At 34.6% G+C, this 25981-nt stretch overlaps 1 protein-coding gene across 1 annotated transcript in view; it reads right to left on the minus strand.

The window, feature by feature from the left end:
* The window catches only part of Ae2 (Anion exchanger 2), a 109616-nt gene extending 83635 nt beyond the window's left edge, over positions 1-25981 (minus strand). Inside the window, exon 1 of the mRNA XM_068764947.1 lies at positions 25897-25981. Within this exon, the coding sequence (XP_068621048.1) occupies positions 25897-25944 (48 nt within the window). The 5' untranslated portion in view covers positions 25945-25981. The remainder of the gene's footprint in view (positions 1-25896) is intronic.

A 25981-nucleotide genomic window follows, 5' to 3' on the forward strand; every position in this document is an offset into this window, starting at 1 on the left:
ATATAAGATCAGAACGTGAATAATGAAAGATTTTGTGAAGGATGTGAGAAAAAGAGAGAAAGAATTTATGAGGAAAGAGCAATAACAATAAAAAATGAATAATTATTTACGACCGCATTGTAACGTCTCTACCCAAACAGCAGGGTGAACGAGTAAAAAAAAAGAATGAAAGCTACCAATATACCTCGTTTTTTTGTTGGACGGTAATTACACTGCTATCCAAGTGGCATTTGTAGATTTCGTCGGTTTGAGGTGGCAGGGTGCAAAAAGTGTCTAGCCCAATAACTCTTTTAAGATAGTGAAGCTCGAAGGATTACAGGGAAACCTCGGGCTGCTACCTTCGAAATAGGAGGCCGTCGTGGTTTAAGGGTTCAAGGATCTGGTCTCTTCAGGTACTGTTGTTGAAGAGGTCACGTCATAAGATGCATAAACGACCTTAATATGATTATCGGAAGAGACTGGATGCGGGCTACTTTAAACAGGTCCTATTGGAAATCTATAAGGAAGGGTATACACGAGTGGAAGTAATGATCACCATGTTCTATTAGGTCGCTCCTAACTCAAAGAAAATTGATAAATCAGTCTTAATTGCCGAGAAACACGTGCTTTCATTCAAAAAAATTTATAAGTATTTTTTTAATCAAAATGGGCGAATTATTTAAACGCTTTCAAGTCTCGCTTGCCTAGAATCTCTTTGAAAGTTATCCCGATTAGCGATGAGTTAATTATTAGCAGGCAATGCAGAAACTCCTCGATAATGCATCGACGTGTTCTTAACAAGATATTGATTGTTTAATAATCAGTTGATATTAAAGATAACGGGCCCGATAAAAGCATAAAATGGAAACGTAAATTCCATCTCTAATATTCTAGTTTAAATTTATCCGTGAGTAAATATTAATATAATTTTGTTTTGATATTTTTTCATTACTTGTATAAAAGCTATGAGCATTAGTATCATATTGAGTTATTATATTATTATTTCGTACATATTTGAGTTTTTTTTTTTTTTGTAAAACACATGTGATACATATTTTTAAGGTTGCGAAGTATATACCATCACTAACAGGAGTAGTGCTAAAGAGTTATTGACTTCCAGTTCAAAGGGCCCTGAAGTAATTAAAACAACACAGCTAAGGGGACAAAGTATTATATGGTATTTTTTTTCAACTGAAGGCGATAGAGGTCAAAATATTTTAGTCTATAGACGCGACTTGCATAGATCCCTAGGTAAATCGATATCACAGACAAAGCCGCGCGAAGTCACTCGATGTGGCCATCGTTGTAGCCTTTGGAGGAAATCGATACCAGCAGTGGGCATTTGACATGATAATGGTGATATAATTATATTTACTGGTTGATTATGTATGTACCATCGTAGTATATATAAATATCTCAAATTATATGAGATTATATATTATATTATTATCTGATTTCCGACCAGTGGTAGTCTAGCGCAGAGTTCCCCAAACTTTTTTGTGTCGTAGACCCTTTGCCATGTTTTTCCGTGTTGGGTAGACCCCCTACTTACCTGATATTGATTTCCTGTAAATTTCTAACTGCAGTGAAGTTTAGTGTTAAAAACTTAAATTAAAAACACTTGTTAATTTATACATTCATTAATTGAATTTAAATTAAAACTACCCAAAATAAAAATTTGAATCTGTAATCTAAAATATACGTAACATATTAATAATTTTTTACTTCATAGGTACTTTCATAAATAATGTAAAAGTTTTCATGTTGTAAGTTAGTATGATGTAAGTAAATAGGTACTACCAGTGTATGTCCACTATAGTGGACCCCATTTTCATTTCACGGACCCCCAAATTTTTTTTTCGCTGACGTAGACCCCTTGCAGGTTGTCATAGACCCCTAGGGGTCGGTATAGAAACTTTGGGAATCACTGGTCTAGCGATTGAAAACTTTTTCGTTCGATTTCCGGAATACAATTTTATATATTTACAAATTGTGTATTAATTAAATATGATTGCCACTATTCACAAACAAGTCTAAGTCCAGAGGAGAGGAAGCAGCGTATTGCGTACTGTAATACCACACTGCCATTGCCAACCTGACTGCCAAGCGTGGCGATTATCTTATATCCCCCCATAGATGACCTATGCCTTGCATTGGTCGTGTATTGTCTGAAACGATCAGATTTCATAATGTATACATCATTAGGTAACATTATTGTAAGATATCAACTCATATTTAATACACCGGCAATATCGTATCTCGGATCCGTGTTTGGAATCGACACAGCATCTTGAAGCGATGATGTAATGTGTTCATTAGTGTGATAATGGTTATTGTCACCTTTTTCGTTATTCAATTAGAAGACATACAAATTAGTTTGATGTCCTAGGCATAATTTAAAGTCTGTAATTTTATATACTTTGCAACTTGTGACTAAATTTTCGTTTACACTACATTTTTTTTCTGTTATATTTCGTACATATTTACAAGTATACATATACATAAAAATTGGAAGTAGCTGTAAAAACTTTTAATATATGATATATATATATATGTATATATATATATATATATATATATATATATATATATATATATATATATATATATATAGTTTACATTAAGTCCTTTTCAAAGTCAAAGGTTTCAGAAATAATAAATAACGATAATTTAGTATGAAAAAGCGTTTTAAAAATTTGATTACATATATGTTATATGTTTGATCCGAATTATATTAAAACTAATTATTCTTTACCTGCAGACTTTGTACAGTCAGAAATTCTTGGCCTGTCAATTTCTAAATTTACAAAAATATTTAATAATATATTTCAAAATGATTGCTCAAAAAATAAATAGATGTAAAAGCCTTAAAGGTTTTTGCAAATCGTATATATATATATATATATACACATATATATATTGTATATATATGTATCACTAATCACTCTGTGTATGTGATTACCCGTATCATATAAATTTTATTAGTCATAAATGGTTTTTTCTTAATTTTCAATTGATTTTTAATGCAGGAAAATAGTCATGACGAATGACATTTACCTACTACGTGTAAATAATTGTGGTTATAAAACAAACACGTTAGTCCGTCGTGACGTCATCAGTGGTTTTTTGCTGCAATCTCGTCTGTCATTAGATCGCTTATAGAATGAATACATCTTCGCTTGATTATACCTGCACCGCGTTTATACGTTTTAGATTTAAAAAATAATATTCCTTGACCTTATTTCTTATGAGTGAAAATTATATTAATGGATATTTATTTTCTACAACTCGGGTGCGGCCCTTTACTGCATTCGGATTCTAAGAGAGAATGTAGTGGACATTTTGAAATAAGTATTATTTTTTTCTATAAGACTATGAGATGCCAGTATAAAATCGATCTAGACTAATGTTTCCCAACCTGAGGCCCACGTCCCACATTAGGTAATTCGAAACTATAATAGACTTGACACGAGTTTAACCTTTTCATTTAAATATAAAAATTATGTATGTTGCACAGGGGGATGTAATGATTTTAGAAAGGTTCAGGAGGGGCATAACAAAAAACGTTGAGATAACTAATCTAGATCGATATTAAAATAAATAAATATAGGAGTTCATTGAAAATAAATATAAAAGCTTTAAAGGAGATATACTTAGTCTTGACATCAATATAGTTACAAAGAAAAAGAAAAGTTTTATTGTATGTAACATTTATTACTATTAGTATGTTGGTTTGATATATTAATATACAATTAATAGTAAAAAGCTTATTCGAAGTGGTCTCCGTTGGCTGGAATAGTCCTTTGAACGTTGAGGCCAGTTTTAAAAAGCAGCACGCACTCTTTCTATGGGAAATTTCTTTACTTCCGATCATATGGATTGTTTTCGGAGCGCCATATTATCAAGGTTAGAGCATGCCTTGCTCTGTAAAACTGACCATAAACCATTATCTAATGGAAATCAGGACTAGTTGATGACCAGTCTTCAGCTCTGGTGAAGTCCGAAACGTTTGTTACTAACCAAGATTGGGTGGATCGAGCTTCTGGACCCGGCGTCGAGCTAGCAAAGAACCATTATTTTTTATTAAACATAGTGTTGTTAACTACCTTGTCAAGAATGGTGGCTTAGTACAATTGTAACGATATTTTGATATCTTTTTCACAAAAATATGGGTGTCATTCCTTAATAGGTATCACTCCACCGAACCGTCAATAAATCGTACAATGCCCACTTTGCACTCTATTGACTAATTGGGAAGATTGTCCAGAGATTTCTGTATAAATACGGTCGTTTTGTTTGTAAAAATATTGCTTAAAAAACAAAAATTCTCATCCGTAAACTAAATTTTTCTATGAACTCTATTTGCGTACCGCTTTAAATTATAAGTTAACAAATGACCTGTGCCTTACCTATAGACTGCAAGTCAGTGTAGAAGTGTTTTAAAATATGCGTCATGGTTCTAGGTGCTTTATTCGTGAACAATATCTTTCCGTGGCCTGTCTTTGCGTACCGCTTAGGTAGTTGTTTTGATTATACCACCCTACACTTTATTAAATCATAAACAGAGAAATGACCAGCCTGTCTCTTATGGACTGCAAGTCCTAAGTCGTCTTTTAAAATACTCGGCATGGTTCTTTTTGCTATCTATCTTCATCTCCCGAGATAAAATCTTTTGCTTTCGGATAGTATTTGCTTACTGTTTAGATCGCCTTTTTCGAAGGAAGACTACGTAGACATCCAGATATCTTTCTGCCATAAACAGAGGAGGTTTCATTCCACCAGTCAAAACCCCAGTTCACATATATTTGTGTTATACCAAACGTATTGAGTATTTCAAAGATTGTATTTGGCATCACCTCCCTTATGTAATGCAATCACAGCGATTCAGTCCTCTTATCACCCCAATCCAAAATATTTTACAATATATTGGCACGAATACAAGAAAAAACAATCAACAGTCATATAAAGATGACAGATTCCAAATTCAAATTTTGTTTATTTTTTATTATAACAGTATTTATGGCCAGACTAGGTTTATCCGATTCGCTGTCATTTGATGTATGATTCATTATATTAAAAAATCAATGGATTTAGTAGTAACTAATATACTGTGATAATATTGTAAGAAAAAGCGCTTCATAAATTCGAATTTCCTCGTATTAAAATTTACTACTGTTTATCATCTGTCCCTGCCATAAAAAAATATTAATGTTACTTATTTCAGAGTGATCACTATATACATGGTATTTGGAGATAGATATATAGCAGTGAGGTAGTTTTGCTGACAAATGTGCTATACATTCGCCTCTTTAAAACAATAACACCCATAATCTTTCATTCTATATATATTTAATAAGCAGTTCAACTAAAGAAAACATCACTGATTTATCAGAACTGATTTCCCACACATACATAAGATTTATTTTAAACCTTGAGAATAATATCACGATATTTAAATGAAAATGTGTAGCGACGGTTTAGAATGAAACACCTAATTCTAACATGTATTACACAGTCGCAAATATAAAAGAGTCGGCTTTAGGAGCAAATTGCCGGTTTAAACACGATTTTGTATGTTCTAATCACTTAGTCACACTTGTCACACTTCTAAACTGTAACGACCAATACTGTATGCGTTTCCATTGTTATTCTAAATTGACGTGCGAATTATTTTATCCTTTTAAAATTTTGTCTTTTCCTATATAAATAACATATTAGGGGGACCGGAAAGTAATGTCGTTTTTTCGCATGTTGATATTTAATTGTCATTTGCTTAGCTCATTAATTACTTGGAAGACATTATACACTAGATGGAAAAAGGTTGTTGATAACGTTGTAAATATATTGTTGTTTAGAAATAAAAAAACTTGATAAAAATGTACTTGTGTAAATTTAACTTAAGTAAGCTACATAACTTTTTGATACCCCCTAATATATTTACAAATTTTATTGAGAAGAATTTGCCCGTAATTTTATCAAATACTTTGATAAACCGTACCATGTATCTTCTTCTTATTTTAGCCGATATCTACGCCACAAGCGGTATTGCGGTAACCGCGCAACGAGAACCTGCGACTTTAATTATATTTAATGGAATCAGGCGTTACCTCGCGGAAGTCCATCTTAAGTAAGAAAAGGACCAATATTTAGCCACTTCCGCACATTCAGTGGTAGTCGTGCAATGAAATCACTCAACCGCCACCGCCAAATTACTCAACACGTGTTTCACCCCTCCACGGGGCACCTTCAGGAGTTATGTTACACCGATTAGTGCCAAACACAGAGTCTGTGCATTTCATTACACGACTACCACTGCATGTGCGAAAGTGGCTAAATATTGGTCCTTTTCTTACTGACATTAATTATGTCTTCGGTCACCGTAGTGCGGAGTCCACACACGCTAAGTCTACCTGCTCGTGTTCGCCACATGAGAACTCATCGGCTCCAACGGCCATCAGTTGCACGAACCATGTCCTCCGCCTAACGCCACTTCAAACACGTCGATAGCCTTGGTTCTTCTGTGGGTCACCTCATTACTGCTTCAATGACACATTTGAAACTCCGTACAATAGGCTATCCATTCCTCTCTGTGTGACATACCTTCTTTTAAGGCCAATGATAATAAACCATGTCTCGGATCCGTTTTTCAACAAATAATCATTATCTACAAACCATTTTTCTAAATAAGTAATACTCTTCTAAGTTTTCATAAAAATACTACACACAAACATTGCATATACATATGTTATAATGATAAAATAATTATTACTAAAAATTAGTAGCTAAGAAAGGGACTAAAATATAGCTACTTCCGCTATGTTTTGGAGCGGTTAGAAATAATAAGGCACGGAGGTATTGGAACTATATTTAACGAGCAGGTGAATGTTTCCTCTTCTCCATTATTACGAATCACATAGCGGAAGTGGCTATATATTAATCCCTTTCTTAGTTAGAATAGACTTCCGGATGGTAACGCCTGAATCTATTAGATAAAAATTAGTAGCTTATTACTTTTCTGAAAATGAATTTTACAACTTATGGAATAAAATATTATTTGTATTTAATTAAAACCAAACCTATATTTTAATGAACTTCTATATACAAACATTTTAAACGAATTTGAGTAAATTTGTTATATAGAGTTGCGGAATAGCCGGAGATATTAACGGAAAAAATATCTTAAAGGTAAATTTTTATTGACTTGACTTCGAATTTCCTAAATTTAAAAATAGAATTCCAGAAACTATGTTCTTATTTATGTATCAGTCATAGGTAGGCATAAATCGTTATCAAAACCGAAAGGATTATTTACATAATTCAATAGTAGAAGTTAATAATATCTAGATTTTTTTGCACCTGGCGGTGTTGTTACACACACCTACACAAACACGTACGTACGCACATACATAGACACACACGCATATACGTATGAACACGCACACCTTCATGCACAGGTTAGAGATATCTCACGTTTGTGTATGAAATGCGTTTTAACCGTGTAGATGTAAAAATTTCAATTAATTGTTACAGTCCAAAAAAAAATAGTCTGCGTTTTAGTTATCAATGTACAAAAACTTTGGGAGCGTTTAATACAGGCATACGCTTTCAAATGACGCCGTTTGAAATGCAGTTCTATCTACTAAATAATTAATTGCGATGTATTTCTTGTATATAATATTAGTACTTCTACCTTTTCCATACTATGGTTGTCTGTAAGAGATTGACTTGTGGGATAAGACAGCCTTTTGTACTTTTCTGTATATTATTGTGAAACTATTTAAATGTTCCCTAGCGTGTACAACATGGATGCACAGACCGCGACCCGCCGGTCGAATACTGGTGGCCCGCCAACAGCAAAAATAATACCCTCGTACATTCCAAAAATATTGAATTCTAATTATTATCAATTCTTTATTGTCTTTAATTACCTATACTTCTGGCGCCCGGCCCGCCATCAGTTCATGATTTGCCCGAGTGGCCCCTAGTCTTAATAAGTCTGTGCAACCTTGGTGTACAATAAAGAAAATTAAATTAAAAAAAAATATCATACAGTAAGCATTAGTCTGATTGAAACGTTTGTGTGTCATGGAGCCGATAATGAGGAAAGGTTCATTATACATAGTGCTCCGTTAGAAAGTTTTTATTTACTTCGATGAATTATTAGTGCCTGTGTAACCAAGGAACTGTTTGAGCAACACACACCTCAATTTTAATATAGCTGCGATAATAGAATTTACAACCTTGTTATTTGTTAGGCGACTTGTCTTCAAGACGGCCCACACAACAGGAGACCGCGTCAAACGTAGACACAACAACGTATATCTATTTACATAAATAGCGCATATATATATATATATATATAGAAAAAATTGAAGTAATCGTAAACAACAGACAGCCATAGGACCGACTTGGTTATCAAAGAAAGAGTCGCGGTAATAAAGAGATAGAAGGGGTTACAAATCTTTAATTATTCAGTACTTATATTACATAAATCGTAAAAGTATTTATTTATTTATTTACACATTTGTATATATATATATATTTATCAATTTAAACCCAGCTTGAGACGCACAACACGATAACACGAATTTATATCGCGCAACTCCATCTTTTGTCGAAAGTTGAAATCTTTGATTTCAACCACCCACACAATTTGGACAAATCTTTGAGGCATTAGTTTGCTGTCACGCTCTATTTTTATTATCTTTCTACTTCTTTCATTCCACAATTTTCTCAGTCTTTCTCTTCCGTTATATTCGCCATACATGCATCCTTAACTACTACATTCTAGGTATCTTCATTTACAATTTTCTTTAAATCTCAGTTTTATGCAGCTTTCCATTCTATTATTTACATATATTCATCACAATTTTTATCTATAATTCTACTTATTGCAATATTTTTATTTACTTTTTAATTAATTTCTTTCTATTCTTTGATGCTTACTTAATATTTAATTTTCTATTTTAGCCTATAATTAAGTTTTGTTTCTATTTATTGCGGTTTTGGCTACTTTCTTACAGTAATTGAGAAAGGATTTTCTTTCCTATTCCTCTAACATGATGGAGGGAATGGTCGCCTCCTCAATCTTCTTGCCTATCCAGCATAGTTAGGGAATATTCAACTCGGGCTGCTAAAACATGAAAGTCAGTCGACTTCGTTCAATAGTTGGGAGCCAGCACGTTAACAAGTTTTGCATTTGGTTTAGCTTCTACTGTTGTATCGCTCAAAGCCGTCTGTAGTTCGTTAACTGGTTTGTTATAAGTCTATAACTTCAATTGTGGTCGCTACACTTCTTATTAGCATTTTTATACCTAAATATGACTTTAATTGTTTCGTCTCATCATTCACATATTCGCGTAAAATTCCCGTTGTAAAAATTTATTCGTACCCGAGAAGAAATTTCAGTTCGAACAATGGAAACATGGAATAGCATGTAAAAATATAAATAACTTAACTAAAAATTTACCAGAATACGTGTCATTCTCTAGATATGCCAATTAAATCTAGTATCTCAGCGATAATGGATCGGTTTACTATTTTCAAATCAAATTAAAAACAAAATAAAAAAATATCTTTATTCAAGTATACATTTACATACACGTAAGAAAAGGACCAATATTTAGCCACTTCCGCACATGCAGTCATGCACCATGGTGTAACATAACTCCTGAAGATGCGCCGTGGTGGGGTGAAACACGTGTTGAGTGATTTAACGGTAGTAGTTGTGTAATTCGCATTGTTTGCCGCACGCGCATTTATCAGCGGGCTGGCGGGCGGTGCACTTTATTACACGATTACGACTGCATGTGCGGACGTGGCTAAATATTAGCCCTTTTCTTACTTAGGATGTACTTCCGCAAAATAACGACTGATTCCATTAAATATTTACATACACTTTTGAATCGTCGATTATTTTAACATCATAATGACCAGAAACAAAACAGCTGGTCTTTTAAACGAATTTTAACTATTTTTGATGAGTATATTATAATATCAATAATGTAAATGTGTCAACAAAACAAACAATGTGTGACATTTCGAATCAACTAAAAACTATTACATTCTACAAAGAGATTTATTTATTGATATACTTTTAATTTTAGATATAAAACTAAGAAAAGGTTGATATAATGTATGTCTTGGAACTTTATTATATATGCAAACATATCATATAGCCAGAACTATAAAAGTTTTGTTAACTTTTTGAAGACGAAATTTAGCCGTTACGAGTATATTTTTATATCTTTTATTTATCATAGGACTGTCACTATTTTTTATATAAGATTTTAAATGACGCATAAAAAATATGTTATTGAAAACGTATTGTGTAGCAAACGCTAGAATATATTTTTTTGTAAATATTTTTATGTAAATAAATAAATAAATAAATCATAACAAACTTAGCAACTATTTTTCCTTCATACATGGTGATGTAACGCAATACAGCCACTCTATAATAGCAACGATAAGATTGTTTTACCATACCTTAACCTTCTTAAGAGAAAAGTAAATTATCGTCTCTTTGTAAAATAATATTGTAAAGAGACGATAAGTATCACAAAATTAGTAATTTTTGTTTTAAATATTTTTTTTAATGTGTGTTATATAATGTGCGCGCAAATGCTAGTTTCTTCCTGCGATTTTTGTGGACAGACGTCAACCCGTCTTTCCTCATATATCTGGTGTGCGTCTTGTCAGTTGCGCCCTACCTCATCTCACCGTTACATACCTCCACGTAGTCTATACCATGTTCATATATTATGAAACTAAATTTGAAATCATTGTCGCCACAACAACGCGGGAATCATATATCTTATAAAAGTGTACTATATATTTATTAATGAAAGTATTAGAAATTAAATTTACCGGTATATTTTCATAAAATTAGAGTGTTATTAATTTTTTTAATACAATGTGTTGTAATTAAAGAAATATTTCAAAATTTTTACGTTTCAATAAACCATCGAAATCTTAAATTTGTCCATCTTCTTATTGATTTTGAAACGATCGAAGTTACTATGAGCAAAAATAACTGACGAATAATATACGTGTTGAAGTCAAAAATTAAATTCCGAATTATTCACCTCACACCAAGAATCGGCACATTGTTGGCAGCTGTTGCCATTTATATGCACAACAATAAAAAAAAAATTCAAAACATATTTTCGTACGACATTCAAATCATTACAGAAGCACCCCTGTTCGTGATCAATTAAGCGTACCCTCCATTTCAAACGAACTCGTTCTTAAACCAAATACGTGATATGTAATAATAGAACCCTAGACGTTGGCCATGCGTAAATCTCACAAAGAAACCGACGTCTTTCATAACCCTATTTCAACATTTAATCTTAAATTTCTATGTTTATTTTTATAAAACATATTTTTTTAAAAAAATAACATGTCATTTCCAAAAATTCATCGAAAACATAAATAAATAACACGTAAAAAAATCATTCAAGTGTTTTATCGCGATTCGTAAATTTACCTAAAAATATACGTGTACATTGGATATCTGCGATTATCACAGTGTGCTGAAGCTGTAAAAGTCTTTAAAGTTAAATGCACTGATTATCACAGAACATGAATGAAAGAGATCTTTAAAGCCATCCTCGAGGTACATTGGTAAGTTTACATTACCTCAACGTGCCTTGAAGATCCGTAGAGGAACAAAAGTAATCTAAATATCCCGGCGGATTGGAAACGCGAAGTGGCAGTGGTCAGGGCATATAGTGCGATGATCAGATGGTCGCTGGGGTCTTAAGATTTTGAAGACCACAGATCGGCAGGCAAAGCATAAAACAGGTTGATATAAGACCTCCTTAACATTGTAAAAGATACTGGCCACCTCCGCAAAGTTTTTATAAAAATCTTTTATGAAGCCCCTTCCAGCTGAGTGGGCCAAATGATGAATAGAAACTGTTTATAATACAACACAAAGATTTATAGGCGACAAACTTAAATGGAAACTTAATTGTTAATAATTTACACCTCTTACAGAAAAACTCAGGTTACCGACGTAGCTGCAAGAATTGCCCGTCTGAAATGACAGTAAAAGGCGACAAATCACTCGTACAATTGACCGCCATTGTGACCGACAGGTTCTCTAGAGGCCACCATGAGCCGCGAAGCTGACTAAATAGTCAAGGTCACTGGAACTGTAAAACCAGTGTCGTGGCGATATATGAAAGGGGCCTATCCCTACCTACAGTTGGCGTCTATAGGCTAATGATAATGATACTACCATTTTTAAACTGATTATCGTCAATAGAATTATACAGCTTAAGTGAAATAAATTTAAAACAAAAGTATGTAAATAACAGAAATAAAATAAATAAAATACTATTGTATAATGAGAGAGGAATGGAAGGTCACAGAGCGAAAGAAAATGAAAGAAGAAATGTGGAATGAACACCGAATGAAAGAACATAGGATGCATAAATGAAGAGAGCGAAAATAAAAAAAAAGATTGTGAAAAATTAAATAGATAAAAACAAAAGTCCCTGTCCCACACCAGATAGGGGGTACGAGAGGCTCCCGAAAGCGGGGCCATAAAAAAAACTGATTATCGTTAATAAAGATATAGACTTAATGAAACTTATTTTTGCTTGTTTATCTGCACTCAATCTCAGACTATAAGAAGATTTATTTCATTTCCTTTCTATCATTTAACATGCTCCTCAGCATGCGATACTTCATCCTTCACCATCTGTCACCAAGTTTTTGTATGTCCTAGTGTTTCAGACGTTTAAAGCAGCTGAGTATTGCTAATGCGGTATCTAAAACATTCGTATTTTCTAGTCATTCTTATGTTTAGTGCTTCATGGATCTATGCTAATAAACATGGCTCGTTTTATTTGGTTCTTGAAACATAATGAAACTAGAAACTAACAAGTGAAGTAATTATTATTTCAAATAAAATATTTATTTCGCGGGTTCCATTCTTCGCACTTTGTGGTGTGTGAAGAAGATCCGACGCCCACGTGTTACTTGATGAGGTGTATTGTAAACGCAATAATAAAAATTTTCATATATTCCTTTCATTCTCGGTATCAATATAAAAAAAACACGTCAATTCGACGTAGATATTCAAGAACACGAATGACGTTACACGTAACTTCGTGTGAATATATACAAATGATGATAAATCTGGTCAACAATCAGAAGAATGAGCAACACTTTTGGCGGTCTATTTATTCAAAAACAACAATGTCACGATGATTAATTTTATTGTTCCGGATTAGAGTATTACTAATTTTTATGTTAGCTCTTAATTGCGGTTTGAGATAAGAAAATAACTGACAATGAGACGTCGAGCGAAAGAAGTCATACATACATCTAAAACTAGCTGTGCCTGCAGACTTTATACTGCTAGATATTGGTCTATCGTGTTCTATATGCAGAAATAAATTATTTCTTGATCGACCCATACAGCTGTTAAACATCCATATAGATTTGCAGCGTTTGAACAATGGACGTTATGTTTTGTAGAATATTTTAAATTTCTCTGTTCAATTTTCTATTTTTTAACCAAAATAATACTTGAATGTATTAAAAAAATATATTATATTAATAATGTTAGGCTAAATCCCTTTTATATCTGTTGGTAGAGGCCCCACGGAAGTTCGCTTCGAGATCGAATCAGAAATGTCGAGATCCACAAAGATCAGGCAGTAGGCGGGGCATATCATATAACCGATGGCCGGTGGGGCGGAAAGGTTCTTCAGTGGTGACCACAAGCCAGTATGCGTGGCGTGGGTAGAGACTCCACTACGACCGACGACATAGTTAAGTCGCAAGATGTGGGCATCGCAAAACCAGCCATCGTGGTGATCTTTAGGGAAAGCGTTTACCTTGCGATGGGCGCCCATCAGTTGAAAAGAAGAAGATGATGATGGCTTAATGGGCGCCCGCCCACGCCGCGTCTACCGGTCCAATCCCATATACTAACCATATTAATAACATTGTTTTGTAAACAAACAGATTATCAATAACAATTATAAATGTAGACAAACTAAATTGAATAATAAAATATGACTCATCTCTGGTAAAAAAAACTTTGTAAGTTATTTTAATAATTACAATATTTTCTATATAATCAACGTCTTTTTGTACCGCAGTTTTTATTTCACTTTCATGTTAAATTACATACACAATTCATTAACAAACACTTGAAAGTGTGAATAATGTAACCTTCTTCTAGTATGTTTAGATATAAAAAAGCAAACCTCGTGTTTATCTCGCCTCTGAACAAAATGTTCAAACATATGGCGAACATTCCAGAAAAAAACGTGTTTAATAACACCATTGAACATTTAGCCAACCTCCGAAGTGATATTCGAATTTGAATCTTATAACTGCATACTTAGGGTGAAAATCGTCTGCAGCTATAACTTCCCCCATCCCCTTTATGCCCTTTTCAAGCACGATCAACAATTATTCTCGGTTCAACAAAACAGACATCTTGCGGTTATTTTTATTTTTTACTAAGAAACCCGAGAAATATAAGCCTCAACCATAGAAAACGTTGCGAAATTTTAATGAATCATATGAATCTTTTAATGCATTTTATTAATAATAATATAATTAGCATGGCAATGTTTTCTGAGACGCACTGAACACCATTAGAAATGAATGTACAAAACCGCATAACTAAAGTAAGTACTACGATCTAGTTAATAAAATAATTGAGAATAAATTCATAGCAAATTCGTATGCGTAAGTGGATGCAGGAACGAGTGGTAAAAGTGGTAACGAGTGGTAAGAGTGGTAAAAACAAATTCTCTCTATAAGTGTACAGAAGGGTTTGTTTGTCAAGGACACCCATCACCTCAAGGACAGGCATCTTAAATAACATTGGTAAGATCATTTACAGTTCGGTTATGAATCTGGTTGGTGAAACTGGAACGCCATTGCAAGGGTGCCTCCCTAAACTTTACTACGCGTCTCGTTTACCCCTGGTATATATCGTATTATATAACTCTATGGACCTGGCACCTGCACGGTGAATTTATGGAATGCTAAAAACTTAAGTGTCTTAGATCGCTTGGGTAATCGCTCCGTGATGTGACAAGGTGCAAAGACTACCGAAAAGGTCCTTGGTAGAGCTGTCGGTCGATACACGCGACAGCTGTACCATCTCGAAGAAAGGCAGTCGAGCGTCGGTTTTTACTTTAAAGTACATCTTTTTGCGCTTATTAGCGATTTTCATCTTCCGATTATTACAAAGTAACTAATCAAATGAAATAAAAACATGTAATTTACTATAAATTTAGTTAGATTCTGGCAAAAATAGCATAGAACGTCCATTAATACTGAAGATGTTGTTAAGGTTAAAAACACTGGATACAGGCCGTTTACAGTCAACCTTATTAGAAATATTTGGGAGTAGGGTCACTTCAATCGTAGTTCAGAAGTGAACTACGATTGAGGTGATAATAATGATATTCGATGTTATATGTATAAAATTTGATATAACTTTCGCATAAGACAGACAGAGTTTGATATAAAAATATGTATTACACGTAACGAATGTAATATAAAGAAAATATAACATTAGGAAATTCATTGTAACGATAAAGAATAAACAAGCGCATCGTAATAGTTTCAATAGATTATATGATAAAACGTTATCAGATTTATCAAAAAAAAAAACTTTATCGTATCAAGGTATTGTCCATCGGACTAAATGTTCGCTTCCGGAAACTAAACGTTTGTGGTAACAGATTTGTGATGACTGAAATTTGACAAAGTTAAACCCCTCAAGGCGGCGATACGAGATAAGGAGGAACCGGCGACGTCTGGAACAAAACATTTTTCTAATCAAAACGCAAACATTTCTGAAGCACGCCATCAAAGCGGACAATAATCTAATATTTATTTTGTAAGCGGAATTCGTTTACAAAGTTGATTCATAACAAACGTATCGTCAGTTCTGTGATTCAATGTTGAAGAAAACTGCAAATACATATTTATATTTTCTGCCTACATTTTTTTACTGCCGGCAAGCCTATTCTATTGCTTCCACTCCCTTGCCTTGGCAACGCATGTTTCTCCTTCTTAAAACCACGAAGTTGAAAACGCACCGACACCAATGACCTTCCGTGGGGCCCTACGGCGTTCCAAGACCGGTGCATTACCACAGACAGCTTTAGCTACACTTAATGACAATAAAATCGGTACTCTGACGCACTAGTTTTACACTTTTTTCCTACAAACACTTCTGTATATTATTCCGAAATCTTTGTTCTTATATTCGCGGCTACTAATCCAAGACTTTTCTCGACCGTTTACTGTCACAATATAACAAATAAGTATGGTCCATAGATTCTGAAATTTATGATAATAATTTTAGTCTTTTTTTAATTTTTCGTTTTGCCTATTCCGGTGAAATCGGCGTATGTATCGGCCCGGCCGAGGCTTACCAGGGAGACCTCCAACTTCGCTACCTTAAAGGAGGTTTTAAACTAAGTGCCCTCAGCACCCTACCGCCGCACTTTCGGAATTTGTATATGCCACTTAGGCAGTAATGCAAGTCAAACAAATAAACATCTTCGTTTTGAATTCGATCTCTTATAGAAACTCCATGCATAGCTCTTTCTAGCGCACGATGGGCGATTTATAATTTACAATTTTTTGTATCTTCATTGTATTTTACAAATCAAACGTGTCATTAAATGTAGCCTTAATTTTTCTAACATGTTATATATAAATAAATGTAACTTACATGACTAGATCATAAACAAAGTCCATGTAAAAGATAAATTTAATTATAATTATATTAGTAATCTGACTGCTAAAGACCTGTAGTTTCCTTTGTAAAGACTGTACAAACCTTACGTATATTTACAATCTTCTTATACAAAGTACAACGGTTAATTTAATGCCGGAGGCATTCTTTTATATTTCTACTCCTACTACTTAACCGGTCTAACCAGAGTAGAGCAGGAATGAATTAATGGAATAAATAAAAACCTGACTTAAACATAATAACGAAATGTGCTAACAATACTCGACTATAATAATATAAAATCATGATTTATTATCTATGTCGATAAGAATTATAAAAATTATCGAGAAAAAAAAACATTTTGTTTTCGATCCTAATCTAGACAATATAAATGTGTATTCCCCAAGACAATGTTCGGTATAATTCAGAGGCATCGTGAACATTTTTTTATTTCAAAACTAACCAACTAAATTTTAATAATTTGTAGTAATCACTGTGCATGTCTTGAGAAAATGCTAGAAAAATCTATCATGACGCTTTCTGAATACATACTGATCTTAGAAATGCCTAAAAATTATTTCAATTGGATTAATTACGTTGCTTATTTTATACTACGTGAGATTTCGACCGATAACTCATCACTATATCTCTGTAACTTAGAAACAAAATTTTGATTAGATATATTCCGTATGTCAAGATAAAGTCAGCTAATAATGTATTTTAGAAAATTGTAACCGCAAGTGCTTACAGCGTCCATTAAGTTCGCGAAGCATGCGACGGACGATTAGTAACAGTTAAAAATTCATTCACAGACTGTTTTATAATTTAAAAAAAAATTTATATTAAAGAATTTTTTATTAGACTTTGTTTGATGAACGTTTTAAATTTTATGATAATTCAAAGGAAGTTTTTTTGCATCGTACATCGTTTCTTTTATCAATTTTTTATTGGAACTCTACAGGAAAATCACTTATGACGGTACAAAGTCTAAGAGGAGAGCTAGTAATCAATACGAATACGTTTGTATGTCTCTGATGTTTATTAATCTGTCGAATAGGAGATTCATTTACATATACGTCCATCAGTGAATAGTTACGCTTGTCCAATTGAAGATCGAAGTAGCATTTGATATTGCAACACCGAGCGTTACACTGATTGTTATTAATCAAAACCATTCAAACATTCTCTGCCTTAATTTAAGTAATCTTATTTACTTTTAACTCAGTCCATCGTGAAGCAGATAACTATATAACGCAATACCATTTTTATTATTATTTCAAGATACTTATAAATAAGTAACACGATGGTTGGATTACATTTTGAATTAAGAATCTAAAATGAATTTCTAGGATTCAAAATTAAATCCAGTTCTGCCCTCGATAAAGAGAAATTAACGCATCTACACGTCGATTCATATATATTTATGTGCAATAATACAAAAAAAAAAAAGATTTTTAACAAATAATTAAAACAAAACATTCATCTTTTCTCTTGACAGATCTATAAATTCAGTGTCAAATGTTAATAGTTTCTACATATGAATATAAAAAAAATATTAAAAAATAATTAAATAAATATTCTTCTTGTACTATATATTATCTGTTTAACTAGTCTAAGTGCCAATTACTTTAACGGCTTTTACGTGTTATATTTATCAAGTTTTATATACGTTTATATTATGTTACAATATAACTTATTTTAACTATCAAATGGTATATTTAGATCTATGAGATCTATTCCTATGTGTGTGTGTGTGTGTGTGTGTGTGTGTGCGCGCGCGCGTGTGTGTGCACGTGTTTTTTTTTTTTTTTTTATAGAGGTTTAAAAATACCTTTACGTATCATAGGGCCTGATGTTGGTGCCCCGTATGTCGGACTCGATCTAGATCAATACCGACTAAAAACAATCCTCTCTCTTCGGTATCCCTGGTCCCCACGGCATGGCCGTTAGGCATTACTTCGCGGGGGGGATTTAGCCGCAGCTTTCTCTGATAGAGTGGCTGTTCAGGCCAACTTCCTCCGCTCTTGCTCTATTTTACGCAACTCCTTTAGCACCGTCGTACAGTACGCGCTCGTAAGTTCCCAGGCCGAAGGCGAGGATAGCATTGTAGCTATCAGAGTTTCAGGATAGATTTTGCATCCTACACCTTCTTCCCAAGACCTCCTGGCTTCGTTAAATCGGGGGCAGACGAAAAAGACATGCTCTGCATCTTCAATCATTCCGACACAATTAGGACAGTCAGGGGAATCTTCGTATTTGAACCTATGGAGATACGCTCGGTAACAGCCATGGCCGGATATCATCTGAGTCAGGTAGTAGTTCAACTCTCCATGATCTCGGTTCACCCATGACTCTAGGTTTGGTATAAGCTTACGCGTCCATTTTCCTTTCGTCGACTTATCCCAGGACGATTGCCACTGTTGCAAGCTTTTCAGTCTTCCCCGAATTCTAAGTTCAGCTGAAGTTGGGTCTGATTTGCTTTTTTTGCTACGGTACAGATCAGTTCTTTCATCCGCAAGAAGCGCAACAGGAACCATACCTGCTATCACGCATGCTGCATCCTCCGATACTGTACGAAAGGCGCTAGCTACCCGTAGAGTGCTGACTCTATAAACAGAGGCGATTTTCCGTCGGGACTCCTGTTTGCTCAGTGCGTCGGACCATATGGGTACTCCGTACATAAGCACTGACGTAGTCACCGACGCTAATAACTTCCTTCTATTTTGCTTGGGACCTCCGACATTAGGCATGAGTCGGCAGAGTTTAGCTGTCACCAGAGACGCCTTCGCTGCTGCTCTCTCAGCCTGATCTTTAAAGTTTAGCCTATGGTCGATCATTACTCCTAGGTACCGTATAGCTGCTTGAGTTGCGATTTCACAGCTGCCGACATTGAGTGTGATGGTCTCCGCAACTCTCCTGCCAGTAATGAGCACTGCTTCCGTCTTCTGCTCAGCCAGTTCTAGTCCGACTGACCTCATCCACAGGGTGATTACTTGGAAGGATCTTTCAAATGCCCACTTCACTTCCTCCACGTGTTTCGCTACTATAACGACTGCTAGATCATCAGCGAATGCGACGAGTTTAGTTTCGCTGGGTAGATGTTTCTTTAGGAGTCCATCGTACATAGCGTTCCACAAAAGTGGCCCTAGTACTGACCCCTGTGGGACGCCTCCGGTGACTTTGTACTCCTCCGTCCCGATTTCCGTAGTGTATATGAGGACCCTATCAGAGAAGTAACTAGCGACTATTTTACGTAGGTATAGAGGTACATTCAGTGAGCTAAGTGCCCCCATGATGACCTCCCATTTTGCTGAGTTAAAGGCGTTTTTAATGTCCAAGGTGGCAACCAGGCAGTATTTTATCGAGCCTCTCTTCCATCTTTTCCCAGACACTGCTAGTTTTGCTATATTGACTACTTGCTCTATAGCGTCTAGCGTAGACCGGCCTTTTCTGAACCCATACTGTGAGTTAGCTAGGTGGGGTTCAACTGCTGCTTCGATCCTGCTGTGGATAATACGTTCTAGTATTTTCCCCGCAGTATCCAGCATACAGAGGGGCCGGTATGACGATGGCTCGTCTGGTGGCTTCTTACCTTTAGGGAGAAGTACCAGTCTCTGTCGTTTCCACGCGGTAGGAAAGGTGCCTTCCAGTAAGCAGCTATTGTAGGCCTCCAAGAAGACTCCTGGTGTTGCTACAACAGCTTGCTTAAGAGCTACGTTGGGGATCCCATCCGGTCCCGGAGCTTTGTTGTTTCCAACCCTACCGCATGCTACCATTAGCTCCTTCTCGGTAATAGGGGGGATTTCATTCGGATCCACAATCCCTAGTTGAAAGGAGGATTTTGGTTGCGTGGGGAACAGAGCTCTGACAATTCTTCCTAGTAGAATAGGACAAGTGGGCGTTGTATTCTCATGTCTCAGTTGTTTAACTACAACCTGGTACGGCTTGCCCCATGGATTCTTTTCAACCTCTTCCAACAATATTTTCCACGCGTTTCTCTTGCTCTCTTTAATGGATTTATTTAATTTTAATCGCGCTTCCTTATATTTGTCGTAGAGCTGCTCGAATTGTGGTGTTTTCCGAGCCCGTTGGGAGGTTCTACGCGCCTTAACACATATTTTCCTAAGCTCAGCAATGTTATCATTCCACCAGTACACCGGTGGGGTTCGGTTGTTGTTGCGTCGCCTTGGCATTGTTGCATCGCAGTTGTTGCATTGTGTGTGCACGTGTGTGTGCGCATGTGCGTGTGTGTGTGTGTGTGTGTGTGCGTGTGTGTGTGCATGTGTGTACCTGTGCCTGTGGGTGCAAGTGTGCGTGTACGTGCACGTATGCTAGTGCTTGTGCGTGTGCGTGTGTGCGTCTGTGCTTGCGTATGTGCGTGCGCGCACGCGTGTGTATGTGTGTGTGTGTATTCAAGTGTGTGCATTCATACGTATTGAACAATTTATGCTCGTGTTGTGTATGTATATTTTCACAGGAAAACTCAGCACGTAAACTGCAAAAAAATTGCGCTTGCATGCTAATTACTTTTGGATAACATTATTCCATGCGAGATTTTTAACAGTCGCGAAAAATAAATTTTCCTTTATATTATATATGTCACGAGGTTTGTACAATGTTGGCATCAAATACAATATCGCCGTACGTCGTAACATCGTTACATAACTACTAAATATTTGACCGACGAAACGTATGTCACTCATGGGTAGAAAAAAAACATCTAGCATGTTGTTTGGAAAATCGGACTGCGTATACAGGAAGAATGATTATGGATGTAAAAGTTTTAAAAGTGTGAATAGCAACTATAACAACTTGCGAAGCAGAGTAGTAAAGAATAAAATAAACAACAAAGTATTAACTTGTCAATCAATAAGAGTTCTGTTAAAAATTCCAATGTTCGCTAAACAAATTTTATTGTTTTATCTATTTATTTATGAATGTATAGCATTTGCAGTAAATCAATATATGTTAAACCCTATCCAAGAATAAATTGTTTTAGTTTATAAATAATTAAAAATGATAATATATTTAGAAAACGCGTTTTTAAATTTCGTGTTAATACATATTCAAATTATTTATTGTTTACTGTCTATCAGCCTTTGTTCTGCCAAAAGTTAACATGTCGTATTCCAATAGAAAAAAATAAAACGATGATATTTCAATTTGATCGCTTTATACAGTGTGTTTGGAAATAGGTGCAAAATTTTTAAAGTTATTACTCTATATAGCTTTTACACTTTAATTGGTCGCCATGTATAATTGAGAAATTATCATTTAAACATGTTCACTATTTTGATATTGACTTCAATATAGGACTGGATTTTATTAACGTAATAGCCCTTTGCATAAAGTCTTACCGATAGCGGCTTCAATTCTCATCCATTCCTTTTACAAATTTAATTCGATTTTTAAATTCAAACGAAAGCGCTTCACTTCATCTTTACAGTTTTATCTGATTGATCATCACTTTAATTCACCATTTCTTGTTCTTGTCGCAGACGAATGTCTTTTGTTACACTCACTCGATCCGTCAAGGGCTATCTACCTTCCATAAACCCCCCTTTTCCCAAAAATACGTATGATCTATATACCACTAAAGACTACATATCGAATACCATTCTAAAACCAAAATGTATTACATGTTATATTCACGTTTGTCATACTTTTTATTCTTTGATATGAAAATATTAGTTGAGGGTGGATTTACTTCTGTATCTCATGAAGTCAAATGCATTTATTCTATTAGTCTATGACGTTTTATAATGCTTTCAAGTATGGAGGGGACATGGTCTCGTATCTCATGCGATTTTATTTAATGCACTATTTCCATACCTATTAATTAGTTCACCTGCTAAGATACGGTAGTAGTCAGTTGTACGTTTAAAATAATCATCAGTGACGGAAAAATCTTTTATTTTTCAGAATTATAAATGTAATTAATTTTGATACAATTTTTATGCTTGATTATTGTTTTAGGAAGTGACCTCCTACAACACTGTCGTTATTGAAAAGAGACTCCTTTTCGTCCAACGGTATCGATGGAGAAAAGATCCCGCTAGGTGATGACGTCATCAGTGCAAAGGCGATCGTGTGCAACCTTCATGGTGTCCCCGTACCAATGGATATAAGGAGATCCGTTGATAAACAAAGGTGTCGGACACAGCCCACCGGATTGCAGGACTGTTCGTCGTTGGGGTCCTAAAGTTCCGTCCTACGTACAATCAGACAGACGGACAAACGTTCTAATTAAAATCGTCGAAAGACCTTACATATTGGCCTCTTACAACTAGTCCTATTTGTCCGGTAGCCTGTGGGGAAAACCCATGACCAGCTGTGGGAGTGGATGCCTTGCGACTAAAATAATGATGACAATAATAGCATTCACAGCTTCTCCGAATTTGAGGTGTCCTCGGCTCTGGCTGATACATATTTATTTGACATAAAATGACTTAGTCTACTTTCAAGCATTGACTTAGGTTTTGTTAGCTAAACGTATTTCGGGAGTAGTTGTAGTTTGTAATAATATTCTAAGATGACACATGAGCCGTTATTGTGGAAAGCTTTTACGATCTTTGTGGGAGACCTAAGCCTTTTAGAGAACGTCTATCTGATGTGATGTTAATGATCATAATAATAGGAGGATCAATTGAATTTTATATCAACGACATTTTAAAACAATCCTCTTGTTTCTGAATATTTGTAAAAACAATTAAACATTTACACTGCTTAATTAATTACGTGAATATTTCAGTTTAATATAATATATTGAATATAATATGTAACCTATATTTTTTACTTTCAATGTAAAACATTTATTTCTCGCTACTGTTCATTATGTCTATTCACAGTACATTTCCCGGATCATGTTATAGAATGTTGCGATTTATTCTATATAGGTATGTATTAATAATATATAATAATATATTTCATAAAGATATCAGAAATGAATGACGTCATTGTTTTATTTTTTACGTACGGAGAATGTAGTGGTAATTAGTGCATTACCAGGCAATAAATATGGCACATCAATTTTTGAAAAGGGACAATCGGCTTATTTCGGCTTCGTAAAGCGTTATATCTGTCACATAGGTAGTGTAGGACGATTGTCTCTTTCTTCTTCTATAATTTATTTATTTGTATAAAAATCTAACAGCTGTAATTGTAGAAAGAAATAGTTACACTCAAATAATAAGGTTCAATTACAAATATTCGCTCATAGTTAAACAAAATACAATATATACAATTTTTGACGCGAATAGAAAACAGAAGAAATATAAACCCTATCGCCTATTTAAATATCTTAAAGAAAAATGACAACTGCACATTAAATCAACGAAGAAGGTTTTCGAAAAAGTATCAAAGTTATGCTAATTAGGAAAACTATTAATTCATTTTTTCACTATCAATGTAAAACTGTAGTAAGAAACGTTGCTGGAGTTTTTTCCGCTACTTCGAACATCTCTAACGTTTTCCTAAGTGAGAGTAGTGAAATTAGGCAATAGCATCCGACCAAGTCGAAGTTCCGACATCTTGGGTGCCCTTGTGTCGGAATGGTAAAAGGATATTATCGACAGTCCAAGCCAAGGTCCCATCACTCGCATTATCACTCCATGGAGCGTCTATCAAAGTGATCTAGGAGCCTAGCTGATTACTAATCCGATGAAATAGTAGCATGAAGCGAGACTATTCCGGAATCATTCGAGCGCTACCCCAAAATAGGTGCTAGCCTAGACACACTCTGCGATATCGCCTGCAACTGCACTTGCCTTTCAAGCAGCAGTGAGAGTCACGTTCAAAAATATACATACGGATTGATAAATAGAAGGTATATTAAGTTCTTTATGAGAGATATAACGATAAACTACCAGAAGCAATAACTATGTACATTGTCTTTGCGTACAAACTGAGAAAGCCGCTTAAATAATGAATACTAGCCATCTCTCTGAAAGAAAGAAATATTGTATTTCAACAAGACATAGTATGATTATCGTTTATTATGAACAACGGCTGGCAGTAGTGCAGGTTAAGGGGACATATTAAAATGCATATATACCGAAAGGAACTTTTCCAGATTCTTAAAATTGAATATTTATATTAGTATCGTCATTTGAGATCATAGACGCCCTCTACAAGGGATAAGCATCTCCCAAAGAAAAATATCATAATCGCCAAGTTTGACAGGCGGGTTGGCGATCACAGTGTGGTATTATGATACGTCGAGGACCCAGATGTCCATCTTCTAGAAATATGTTTGTGTGCAGTGGATATCATATATAATGAATACGCAAAGTGTGAAATAATATATATAAACTTTTATTCCGGGAATCGAATCCGCAACCTACGATCTCAGTCCTCTTTCGTCCGGGCTACCACTACTCATTATTTATACCAGAATGATTTATTAAAACTTATGTAAATCTAAGACTAAGTGTGAACAATGTATAACAATGTCATTATATCGAAAAGTCTTTGAGCGTTCCGCTATTTCTTACAGGTAAACTTATATTTGTATTAAAAAAAATTCTTGTTCAGTTATTGTCATTTAAAAAAAAACGCACAAAAGAGCAGTCGTAGTCTATAAGTTTTTAATTTTATGTGAACAAATTTTGTAACACAGAAAAACAGATCATTCATATTGAAAGGGGATTTATGTTTTATAATACCAACAATGGTCCCAATACCAGGCCGCAAGACCTCACAGAGGTGGAATATGAACCGATATCTACCAGAGTTCGAGCCAACGACGCCTGACGAATTTCTATCCAAACATATTCTTGTTTATACATATTATTCTTTACCGATATATGCCAAATAATTCTCGAACTCACATTAATTTAAAATCGAATCATCAAACTACATTCCGAACGCAGTAATTAACTAATAATATATCACAATATGTGTCAGTATATTTTTATATTATTAATATTTAAAATGTTTAATTTAAATATATCGATAAAACGGAGAATCGATGCACGTATATGACAGTAATTAATTACGTTTTTTAATTTGTCTAAATTAATTAGAATTTAAAATTAATATCTCAATTTATATCAAGATGTCGTGTTAAAGAATTTTAATATTGAAAATCAATTGACGCTAATTATATTTATTTATGTAAATTTATAAGAAAAAATAATTATTTTTTTATTTACACTGTTGTGAATTAACAAAAACAGGGCACGTACCTGGGGGGCGAATCCCAAAAAAGACAATTTCCTTTTACCGCTGTACATTTCGTGTTCGCGGTAGTCGCGTTAGCACAACACTAAC

The sequence above is a fragment of the Battus philenor genome, unplaced genomic scaffold (assembly GCF_028537555.1).
Source record: "Battus philenor isolate CCGP_79_NKW_IND1 unplaced genomic scaffold, ilBatPhil1.0.hap1 SCAF_1, whole genome shotgun sequence".
NCBI lineage: Eukaryota > Metazoa > Arthropoda > Insecta > Lepidoptera > Papilionidae > Battus > Battus philenor.